Source organism: Nematolebias whitei, chromosome 3 (assembly GCF_014905685.2).
Source record: "Nematolebias whitei isolate Nwh7 chromosome 3, NemWhi1, whole genome shotgun sequence".
In the NCBI taxonomy this organism is placed as follows: domain Eukaryota; kingdom Metazoa; phylum Chordata; class Actinopteri; order Cyprinodontiformes; family Rivulidae; genus Nematolebias; species Nematolebias whitei.
In genome coordinates, this window is record NC_056500.1 from 35,739,599 (window position 1) to 35,752,149 (window position 12,551).

General features: G+C 40.1%; 1 protein-coding gene across 1 annotated transcript; it reads left to right on the top strand.

The window, feature by feature from the left end:
* Positions 1–5,506: 5,506 nt before the first annotated feature.
* rps6 (ribosomal protein S6) lies at positions 5,507–12,171 on the top strand. The gene is made up of 6 exons (XM_037674913.1): positions 5,507–5,563; positions 6,106–6,237; positions 8,185–8,395; positions 10,434–10,580; positions 11,456–11,613; positions 12,035–12,171. The coding sequence occupies exons 1-6, from the start codon at positions 5,558–5,560 to the stop codon at positions 12,128–12,130; spliced, it is 750 nt and encodes a 249-aa protein (XP_037530841.1). The 5' UTR covers positions 5,507–5,557; the 3' UTR covers positions 12,131–12,171.
* Positions 12,172–12,551: the final 380 nt, after the last annotated feature.

Here is a 12,551-nt window from a genome sequence, read left to right on the forward strand (position 1 = left end):
TTATTTCTCATATGCGTGTTAACATAAGGTTAACAATGCAATGAAAAGTTCAGGATGCGAAGAACTGTTTCGACTCGCTTGAAAAAAGAAAAGAAATACTAAAGCATGAAATAAAAGTACAACATAAAGTACCAACAAGTGAAAAAGAAATATAATATTCACAAGGTCCAAAAGAAATATAGTAAAGTGCTGTATTGTCATCATTGTATATGTTCCCATATAATGATGAAATTAGTTCTCTGAATTTAACCCATCACACCTGGGATCAACCCAGGTGGAGCAGTGGGGCAGCTATGTAAGCGTCCAGGAAGTAATTAGGGATTAGGTGTCTTGCAAGGAAACCACGACATGTGGGAATGGCTGGGAAGTTGAACAGCGATTTTCTGGTCTCAGGTCGGCTGCCGTACCTCTACCCCATCTCGGCCCCACCATGGTAAACAACAACATGGTAGAATATAACAGTGCAAGTAGGATGAATTTGTTTAAATAAGTATTTCACATGTAGTAATATAAGCTTAAATCACATGATAAATCCATCCATCCATCCATTTTCTTTACCCGTTTATTCCATTTTGGGTCACGGGGGTCGCTGGTGCCCATGTCCAGCAATCACTGTGCGAGGGGCGGGGTACACCCTGGACGGGTCGCAAGTCCATCACAGGGTCACATAGAGACAAACAAGACAAACAACCATTCATTCTCTCACTCACACCTAGGGACAATTTAGAGTTACCAATCAGCCTAACATGCATGTTTTTGGTCTGTGGGAGGAAACCGGAGCACCTGGAGAAAACCCACGCATGCACGGAGAGAACATGCAAACTCCACCCAGAAAGGCCCCTGGACTGGGGTTTGAACCAGGGACCTGCTCGCTGAGAGGCAGCAGCTCTACCAGTTGTGCCACCGTGCTGCCCCCACATGATAAATATTGCACATAACTAACATAAACTACTCAGGTTGTGTGACAGGTTATTGCACAGGTAGTGAGTGACATTGAGATGAATTATGGTGATAAGGTAGTTACATACATGATACAGCTCCATCATGCAGCAGCATTAAACATATTAGTTGTCAGATATGGCTTAGTGCAATGTTACTGTTAACAGTTCAGTAATCTGACAGCTTCTGGGTAAAAACTGTCCTTTAGTCTTTTTGTACGCAATGGCAGACTCCTGTATGGTCTGCCTGAGGGTAGTAGATGGAAGAGCCCTTGTGCTGGGTGGGTGTGGTCCTTAATGATGCTGCGTGCTTTACGCAGACATCGGCTGTGGTAGATGTCCTGGATGGTGTGGAGACTGCTACCAGTGATGTCCTCTGCTGTTTGCATCACACTCTGTAGTGCTTTCTGACTGGTGCAGTTCCCATACCACCCTGTGATGCAGCCTGTCTGCAGCCTCTCAATGGTGCACCTGTAAAAGTTAGTGAGGATGCTGGTGTTCATACCAAACTTTTTTTTTTATCTTCTTAGGAAGTAAAGTCTTTGTCAGGCTTTCTTGACCACAGTTTGTTTGTAAAGACCAGGACAGATTCTCAGTAATGTGAACGCTGAGGAACTTGAAGCTGCTGACCTGCTCCACCTCAGCGTTGTTTATGTAGATGGTGGAGTGCTGGCCTCCACGCTGTCTCCTGAAGTTCACTATCATCTCCTTCATTTTGCTGACAATCAGAGAGAGGTTATTTTCCTGACACCAGCTGGTCAGTGATTTCACCTCATCTCTAATTTCATCTCATATCTAATAATAATGATATGCTAAATCAGAGATAATGAATCATGAGATAATACATGTCATCATTTTGTGACAGTATCTTTTAATTATAACTTGGAGGATCACAGTTTTTCCCCCTTCAGGATGGCAGCAATGGGATTCCACACAATTGACATGTATTTACCTAAATGGATTTAAAATATTTCACAATTTATTTTTTTATTTGTGATGAATGGTAACTTTATATTTTACATTTAAAAATAAAGAAAATTTTGTTGTAACTCATTGTTGTTGCTTTTTTTAGATTTTGCTTTGACAGAGACACATAATTTTAAAGTCTGGTTTGTACGTGTTGTGTGTACATGCTACTGACAAAATAGTTTGCTGGGTTGCTCACGTGTGAATAAGGTGCGTGTCAAAGGTCAGAGGTTGTTGATGGTACGAGCACACAGTTTAAATCTCGTGGGGATCGGGATTTTATGTGTATGAATGTCTATATGTATTTTGGTGCGTGTTCTTAATATTGTCTTGTGGAATAGTGGAAATAACTTTATGATAGATCTATGAAAGGTACTAAATAAAGACACTAAACTTCATTTACTTAATTAAATACCACTTTACAATAAGGCTCCCCTTATAGATGGCTAATAAATAGTTTATAGATACATTATTAATTCCTCTATAAACACCTTATAAATCATTAATGACTGCTTATGATGCATTAATTATGGGTGACAGAGAAACAAAACTGACCAGTTGCTTGCCAAATAGTGAGCCAAATATGTTCACCTATATATTTCATCTAGAGTTGTTATATTAAACATTTCAGATTAAGTTACTACCTTGTAAGCACAATAAGCATTTGTTAACCTATTTCTTTAGGATATAATATTAGTTGTAAATAATTATTATGCAGTGATATACTACAATATTGTATGCTAAAGAAATAGGTTTACAAATGCTTATTGTGCTTACAAGGTAGTCTGAAATGGTGTTGTAAGCTAAATCATCCAGGTAGATAACAACAAAAAAGGTTAAATCATGTCATCTGGACCAGTTTCGTCTCCCATCCAGAAGACTTCATCAGTCTACGGCCTGCCAACCAGATCTGCCCCATAAGTAGCCTTCACTGCTGTTTTTCAAGCCAACCTCCTGTTGGAATCTGGAGGTTGGCTTGAAACACAGCAGTGAAGGCTACTTATGGGGCAGATCTGGTCGGCAGGCACTGAGGAAGTCTTCTGGATGGGAGACAAAACTGGTCCAGTTGTGTAGAGAATCACGTGAGGTACGTGTCACTTATAGTATGACAAATATATGTGTATATATTTATGCATACTTTTCACGAGTTCTTCATTTTTCTGACTGTGTAATGCCGTGCATTGAATTTAACAGAAATGTAACGAGAGACGTTGTTTATCTTTGACCCATCAAATGAATGGAATCATTTATTTTCAGAATCAAAGTTTAACATCAAACATTTACATTAATTTGGCAAAATATGAAAATAATAACAGACAGTTTCACTGAAAATGAACTTCAAATCACTCGGCGGTGATCTGAGGACTTTGCTTCAGATATTTCTAAAAATATCTGTACTGATTTATGAGAGAGAAGAGTTTAAGATGAAAGGAGATTATCTTACAGAGAACTGTGTGAGGGAATTTAATCTGTTTGACCAGAAGTTGCACGCTCCCATCAGGTATCTCAGCTTTGCCCACGGTACACTTGGTCGAAGAAGTCTTTACCTGGTTTGACGATGGATCAGCTCAGTAAGCATCCTTCAGACTGTTTCAGCGTCTCCGTCGAGAGCAGCTAAAAATCCTCGGAGAGTCGTGCGTGGTTAGCTCAAAACAGAATTATAATCCCAAACGTCCCTGGTTCTTCATAACTCCAAACTCTTCATAACTCTTGGACTCTTCATTGCTCTGAAGCTTTCAGAACCGGCTGCACTCTCAATCAGCTCTCATTCCAACATCTCTCAGAACTCTCATTCTCTTGGAATTCTGGAAATCTCTCGAAATCTGACTTGAACTGGGAAGTTGTCACATTTTTAAATGAGTTTACTTCCTGTTCAATTTAGAGCTTTCTGATTCGTGGAAGGACCAGAAAGAGGAGTGGTTTTGACGTAAGGTGTTTATCAACAGTCGAGGTCAGAGAATGAAACTTGTTTAACATACAGAAAAGATTATTGCAGAAGCAGCAGACTTTTTGGAGTCTACTCTTGGTAATCTTCTGAAAAAGTTTAAACATGACATTTCTTCTTCAGTAAACATTTAGCTGACCGAAGCCTCAACTTTCACACACTTACGACAGCTTGCTCATTTCAGACAGAAAATCAAGAAAGGCATATTCAGGTGATTTCTTCTCTGAATGAGGAATAAAAATCATTACTTACTGTTTATGTAAAATAAAAATGAGTAGTTCTTTTCAACCTGTAAAGCATTGAGTGAACTAACACAATTTGATTATCAAAACATTTGTAAGACAGTAATGATTATAAAGAATTGTCTTTTCTGCTTGATTAATTCAAGAAAGAAAGACATCAGATGGCCCAGACTTATTCAGATCAATGAAAATAACAGTCTCTGTCCATCTGGTAGATTTGAGGTCATCTGGTTCACTACAGTTGACATGATTTAACCTTTTATGTTGTTAGTCTGAAATGTGTAATATAACAACACTAGATGAAATATACAGGTGAACAGATTTAGCTCACTACTTGGCAAGAAACTGGTCAGTTTTATCTTTCAGTCACCCTTAATTAACGCATAATAAACAGTTATTAATGATTTTTTAAAAGTGTTTGTAGAGGGTGACCCGACTGAGAATTATTGGATTTGATATCTGGATGATTGAGCATGAACTTTGTTGCCTTGAACCACTTTGGCTGTGGCTGTCTGCCTGGGAGGAGTTGATGGGGGATAGGACAGCCCCTAGAAACCATCTTAGCTCCAGCAAACTGGTTGGTCCACTTAAGGAGTTTACTGCTTGGTGGAGAAACAGTTTACTGGAACTCCTCAGACTGACGAAGCCCTCCGGATAGAGGGCGAAACGTCTATAAAAAAAGAAACTGTCCAGATGACCTGACTGAGAATTACTGGATTTGATACCTGGATGACTGAGCATGAACTTTGTTGTTTATAGAAGAATTAATAACATATATGAACTTTTTATTAGCCATCTATAAGGGGAACTTTATTGTTTGTTTTTTGTTGTTGTTGTTTGTTTGTTTGTTTGTTTTGTAATTCAACCTTTATTTATAGAGGTTAATCCCATTGAGCCTCGGGGACTTTTAACAATTTTTTAACAATTTAATTTGAACAATTTTTAACATTGTAAAGTGGTACTGAAGATTTTACTCTAAAATGGTTATTAAATTATTCTGTGATATGTATTCTGGCAATTTTCTGTTATTTGATAAAATTCAGGGTGTATAATGCAGATTTTCTAAGTTTTTCCATTTCCTTAATTGTTATTAAGCTTTTTGACTCAATTCCGCTCTCTGGCGGAAGCATTCATAGACGAACCTTTATTTTTCCCAAAAAATTTGGATTGTTTTAATTTATCAACAAATAATTTGTAGTGTTAATAATAATGAGGATGTTGATATACTTAGTGAAGCAACACTGTGGTACATTGTATCAGACAACGTATGTAAAACGAGTTTATTTGTGCGCTTTTTATTGTTTTCCCATTTCCATTAGATTTGACCGCAGTGGTGTTCTAAACCTGATCGTACCCCGTGTGGACGGAATCAAGTTATCGCGAGATCTTCTCGGTCTATGTGAGATCACGGAGCGGATATCCTGCCTCTTTCCCCTGGCGAACCGTCGTTGGGCCGGTTTGGCAAAATGAAGGTACTAAGTTTATCAAGTCATATTTCTTTGTGAGAGTTGACGTTTATCGAAATATTCTAGTCTAATCGAAGCCGTGATGTTAGATTTTAAAACTGACTAGGGTAATGAAAATATTGCCTCTTCGTGGCGTAGGATGCGCTTTGATTGTGACGGAGTTAGCCTGTCTAAAGTGAGCTGTGGAAACATGGCCGCCCTGCTCCAGGGTTTTGCCACATGTTAGGAGCGTTTTAACATAATTTAGCGGCGGCGGGTTGTCACGTCGTGTTGCAGTGTTAGCATAAAGGTCAAGGTTGTGTTTGTAAGGAGTTTCCACCTCTTATCTTAAGAGTAGTGTAGCTAATACAGAAGCTAACAGGCCTCTTAGCTTGTGGTTTAAACATAGTTCACATACGCTAACTTGTGTTTGAACTGCTACTTCTTTAGAAGTCACCAATTTGACAAGTTTCTGTAAAATCAGAAGCTCAACGTCACCTGGCTGCTGCATGTACCTGGGCTGTCATGACCCGGATGATGCTCATCATTAATGTTTGCTCGTTTTGCAGCTAAACATCTCGTTTCCTGCTACTGGCTGCCAGAAGCTGATTGAAGTCGACGATGAGCGAAAGCTGCGCATCTTTTACGAGAAGCGAATGGCCACGGAGGTGTCTGCTGACTCTCTGGGTGATGAGTGGAAGGTAAGTCCTCACTGTAGGGGGTTCACGTTTAACTCTGTTTAAAAGGGAGATGTTGACTCATCTGTAGTCTTTATGAGGGACGGAGTGATGCCAGGACAATGATGGTGTTTTCCAGATGCCACCAGCATTACTGGCTGAACTCTCGATTGTTCACTTCCTCGCAGTAGGTTGTGGGACAGCTCTCTGTCTTTCAAAATGTCAACTCCAAAGTAAGCTCCATTAGAATAAATGGTAAGTGATGGCTCCTAAGGTGTGTAGAGCCCAGGATACAAGGATTCAAGCCATGCATACAACAATCAGCAAAGATGTTCAGCAAACTGGCTACACAAAACACTGCTGCATGTCATACTGCTCATTTGGTTTCAAACACTCAGTTCTGTGAGACTGCAACAGAAATGTTGCAGAGATTTTTCTATTTTGAGTTGGAGTCAGACTTTTAATTTAACGCAGAGACACGGCAACACAAATACATTTCTAAACCTTCAGAAATCCAAAGACTGATGGTTTTTAACGATAACTTGCAATTATGTGACTCATCCGTCCTTCATCTTTATCCACTAATTCCTTTACGGGTCGTGGGGGTCACTGGTGCCCATATCCAGCAGTCACTGTGTGAGAGGCGGGGGACACCCTGGACATGTCTTCAGTCCACAGGGACACATGGAGACAAATGAGGATGAGCTCTAGGTGCCAGGAGGGCTGTGATCAGTCTTACATCAGGAAAACTAAAATGGCACTCGTCAAAAGGATGGCCCAGCACAGAAGATCAACATCATCAGGCCAGGACTCTGTGGTCTACACTCATCTCCAGGTCAAAGGTCACTCTGTCAGGGATGAAGATGTTCACATCCTGGATAGAGAGGAACAATTGTTTGAGAGAGGAGTAAAGGAGGCCATCTTTGTGAAGAGAAATCGTCCATCATTAAACGGGTGGAGGCCTCCGTGTTCAACTGTCCCCGTTTTACAATGCTGTGATTGCTAGTTTAATTGGGTAACCACCTCGCTGAGTGGTGACAGCTCTACCCACTGATCCACCATGCTGCCCTTAATATGATTTTTTTTTTTTCCACTAGAGATCATTTCCACCTTGTGGAAACAACACGTACCTCGTTTCATATTTGTTAGTTTTTTTTTTTTTTTTTTTCCTCTGATCCATTTATTTATCAATTTTTTTAGAACACGTACACACACAAGAAAAAAACCGTAGCAACAAAATCCCGCCCACGCCGGGTCAGACATGCAGACTTGAACTTATCAGGCGTTTTTTTTTTTTTTCAACAAATTACAAATGGCTGCCAAGTGTCCCAAAATCTCTACAGAACCTTTCAAAGTGTATCGTCTTTTCCAAATGGACACAAGATAGAACTTTATTAATCCTGCAGGAAATTGTTGTGCCAGAGTTTCAATGCAAGGGAACATGCACAAGGAATCACACATGATATTAAAATAAGAGAGGTATAAAAAATGCATTACTTCTATCATCCAGTTGTGGGGGGGGGGGGGGGGGGGGGGGCAGATCCTTCCATCTGAATAAAATAAGTAGAAAAGAGCCAAAAGCAATAGTCTCCCTTTCATACTTGCTGAAGGTTGCATCCACAGGGGCCACCCAAATACACACACTTATGATGACCATCGGTTCATGTGGTGATTAAAATCCATAATTTGTTCAACTTGGTTAAAGAAAATCTTAGATGTGGTTACTTTTTAGTTACAAATTATCTCATCGACTCAAAAGTACTTCACCTCATTTTAGAAAGTAAAGACATGAGGTACAGTTAATGGTCGGTGTTGTTTGAGGTACAAAACCAAGCTGCTTAATCTGTTGATTTCTCCATTCTAACTCACAAACGTTCTTAAATTTAAGGGGGAGAGCACAAGGTGGGCAAACAGACTGGCCTGCCCCCCCTCCCTGCATGCAGAAAGTTCTAACTTTGTGTTTTTCCTCAGGGCTACGTGGTGCGCATCAGTGGGGGCAATGACAAACAGGGCTTCCCCATGAAGCAGGGCGTTCTGACCCACGGCCGTGTGCGTCTGCTGCTCAGCAAGGGTCACTCCTGCTACCGTCCCCGCAGGACCGGCGAGCGCAAAAGGAAATCTGTCCGTGGCTGCATTGTTGACGCCAACCTCAGCGTCCTCAATTTGGTCATCGTCAAGAAAGGTATCTGCTCGAAGTGACGCTCAGACATGGTTGGACTGTGGAGTCATTGTTGATGGCTACATGGGCTGACTGGTCGTGCTGGAAAGTTTAATGAATTAAAGTTTGTTGGTTCATGAAGGCACACCATGGAGACCCTTTCTGACTGGTTCATAGTCACAAAGGGGGGACAGTGTGTTGCCAGAGTATCTGTGGAGCGTCTTACACGTGTGACCAGACCTGTTGAAGTGGATGGTTGAACTGTGGCGCGCTCTCAATGTTCTGATTTGCACAACAGCACGATTTCTTTTTATTCTTTAGCATGGGGTCGACGTTTTGTTTACGTTTCAGCTTTGAAGCCACTCCCCCCACTTTCCCTGTCCAGTTTAAGATACAGTTCAAGCTGTTGTTTGTTTTTAAAGCTTTGAATGGTCTTGCACCGCCTGATATTTAAGAACTTTTGAAAGTCCACCAGCCCAGCAGAGCTTTACAGTCTGATGGAGGTGCCTTGCTCAAGGTGCAAACAATGGGGGGGTGGGGGGTCCTTTTCTGTTGCAGGCCCAACAGCCTGGAATACTCTTCCTGTGAGTTGCGTGCCGTCTCTGATCTGGTTTTGTTTAGAGCCAAATTGAAGACCTATTTATTTAAAAGGGCTTTTGATGTTTAACTTTTAATGTTTTAATCTCTTTTTACCTTTTTATTGTGGATGTTTTTAATTTGCAGTGATTTATTGTGCCCTGTTTTTGTTTGTTTTGTCTTGTCAAGATGGCACTTTAGTCGATGCAAGGCGTTGTTGGAAGGTGCTATATAAATAAAGTTTAAGTTCCCTAAAATTATCCTAAAATTTTCAACAACTTGAAAATGTTTTGTAGTAATTTATAGTTCAAATTTAAACTCCCAGAAAAAATTTTACAACCTAAAACTGTCAGACGTTTGCATGCAGCTTTTTAAGGGGTTGTTTCTCACCTCAGTCCCCCTTTGTCATTTTAATTATCTGAGTGTGCTCCTTAAACGGAGGAGGAGCCGTGATGTCAAACAAAACGTAAACGTTGAATGGTGAACCTGACGTTTTACAGGTTAGACTCTGCCTCTAGTTTCCTCTACAGTTTTTAACATCTTCACTTTCAGTTGTTTTGGCAGGAGTACCCTAGTTATTTGTACTTTGTGCTGCTTCTGTGTGAATAATTCAACCGCCCTGACACGACACAGCCAGGGTTATCCAACTGCTGGTCTGAGGGCCACGTCCAGCCTCTTGAACAGCTCAGTCAGGCCCACCAATGAGTTTACTTAAAACTAGATTTTAACTCGTAACTTAAATTTATAGGACATTAATTGCCAGATGTCCGGCCCCTGAGCTGTGGCCCCCTGAGTGTTTGAGGCAAATAGTCCTAAAAAGAAAACTAAGCTGTCTATTAGTGGGGGGATCCTGTACCAGTTCTGGTCCTTTAGTTAAAACGAGTCTTGTTTGGTTATTAAGTGGTGATTAAACTTAATATATGATGATTAACTACACGGTTCGTGAACAATCTTAAAAAAAGTATGAAATATGTTAATATTTTCTATTTCCTATATTTTCCTAGAGGAGTGCAGAAAGACACTTGTGCTTCTACACTTTTGTGTTTTCTAAAAGATGAAACCTGAATTCCTAAAATATTTTATTCCTTCCTAAATTCTTTAACAAACGTGTTTTTTTTTTCTGAACGAGATGTTCCACTTTAATAAAAACAACTTCTGCTTTCTTTAAAACCACCTCAGTGCCTCAATGATGTTTAATGGGCTCCCAGAATTTTAACAATTTTTAATATATTTTTTAAAAATTACATATTTAAAAACTGAATGTTTGTTTTCATGCTTGTAGTGGAAAATGTCTCGTTTGCTCCAACGCTTTAGGGATTAGGGTGCAGTTAGTCCATGGATCCTGTGGTCCTGATCAAACGTAAATTTACAGTAAATGAAATGAAACGAAGGCAGCTGAGCCCAAACTGAGTCTTATCGGTGGTGTTCTGCCAGCAGGACGTGTAGTGAACACCTGATTAATTCACTCGTCCTCTGCTGTGTTCAGGTGAGAAGGACATTCCTGGGCTGACCGACAGCACTGTCCCCCGACGCCTCGGGCCCAAGAGGGCCAGCAAGATCCGCAAGCTTTTCAACCTGTCCAAGGAGGATGATGTGAGGCAGTATGTTGTGAGGAGGCCCCTGAATAAAGAAGGTGAGTTAACGTCAGCCCTGCAGCTGTGTTCAGTGTGACGCAGACATTACAGCAAAAACAGAAGAATCCTGTGCGGCTCTCTGCGTACACCGTGTTTGAAGCAACGACGTCACTGTTCAAATATCTTAGAGATTATTGAGGTTGCATGTGGTCAAAACTGGAGAACAATTTCCAAGCTTTAACATTTCGTTATTTCATACAGATGATTTAAAAATGAAAAATATGAAGACCTGATCAGGTTCATGAACAATACTGGTAATTAAATAAACTAACCGTAAAATCTGTTACTGCAGTTTTTACTTCCAGAATAAATTTAAACCTCATTAAACGGGTTAAAGTGAGGGCGGCAGGAGTGAAGTGACTCTGTTTAACATTAAAAGAATAATTAGGTTTCTATCAAAGCAGCATGCAAAGCTCTCTGGGCAAATAGACACTTTATAGTCTGATGGCATTTAAATAACGCGTTTAAAAATAGTGTCAGATTTTATGGTCTGTTTTTACTGGAAATAATCAAAAGTAAGTTTTACTAATAAAACACGTGAGTATTGTCATTGCATTAGTATGACATAAACATGCCCAGATGTTGTTTTTAATTCCATCTTTTGTTTTTATTGGTGTCAAGTGTTTATTCAAAATATCAGTTTTACTACTTGATGAGAAGCTTAAATACTTTCCTAAAACTAAGTGAGCATGCAAAGTGATTTTTAAAAACAATGACTCCTATTAGAAGTTTCTCATTTCAGCAAGAGTTTGACCTGATAAAAGAACCAGCTGTCTCTCTCAATACAATTAATTTTAATTAAAAAGCACAACGTTCTGTGATTTAGGCTGGCCCTTTTTCGTGCACCTTTATTAATAACCCCTCTCCATTAAAGGCAAGAAGCCCAGAACCAAGGCTCCCAAGATCCAGAGACTGGTGACCCCTCGTGTGCTGCAGCACAAGCGCCGCCGCATCGCTCTGAAGAGACGTCGCACCCAGAAGAACAAGGAGCAGGCCTCGGAGTACGCCAAGCTGCTCGCAAAGAGGATGAAGGTACATCTTTCTCCTGCGTTTATTCAAGTGAATCGTGTTTGGTACGTCTTAAAGGCTGTTTACGTGTAACCTGTGGCTATATGTAAACACTGAATGCAGCTGTGTCGATGATTGTTTCCTCGAATCAACATCCGAAAATCTCTGTTTCCCCTGTCATATCTTGAACTCTTATGTTTAAATTTTTTTTACTTTAAAATATGTTTTATATTTTTGTTTTCTATTGCATTAGTAAAATGATTTGGTAAACAGAAACCAAACTAGTTAGTTTAAAGATCCCAACATCTTGAGTTGATTGTTACGTTGGTTATTGGCAGACATTATTACACACTGTGTTAAATAAACTAACATTAAAAAAACATTAGCCCAGATACTTTGAGTTCCCCTGAAGTTTAAATTTGTTTCACTCGTTTTCTGCCAACAGGAGGCCAAGGAGAAGCGCCAGGAACAGATCGCCAAGAGGCGCCGCCTTTCTTCCCTGAGGGCGTCCGCATCCAAGTCAGAGTCCAGCCAGAAGTGAAATCCACAACTAAAATAAAGTCATGTTTTGCTGAAAAACTACCTGTACTTGTCTGCTTTGATGTGAGACCAGTGTATAATTTCTTGTGAGGAGTCTAAATGCTACAGATGTGTCGACGTGTAAACTAAAAACATAGAAGTTAATTTAACTTGAGCAGAAATAACCACGACTGAACGTTCAGTTTGTAAAGGTCCATCTTTACCCGTGGGATGAGTTCACATGGAATAAAAGATGAGTGACAATATTCAGAATCAGAATAAACTTTGGCATTGCACAGAGATACAAAGCGAATATGTACGTACAGTCGTCCGAAGATGGGCAGAGTGCACGAAGCTGCGGCTAAAATAATTAGCACGGCATTCTTATTCAGAATAATATTCTGCTTAGATAAGAAAAGGAAAGAAAACATGACAGTATAAAA

Excerpts from the sequence above, each read along its gene's own strand:
- rps6 (XM_037674913.1), top strand. Across the intron at positions 10,581-11,455 it reads GAGGCCCCTGAATAAAGAAG|GCAAGAAGCCCAGAACCAAG; the intron begins GTGAGTTAACGT and ends TCTCCATTAAAG. Across the intron at positions 11,614-12,034 it reads TGCTCGCAAAGAGGATGAAG|GAGGCCAAGGAGAAGCGCCA; the intron begins GTACATCTTTCT and ends TTCTGCCAACAG.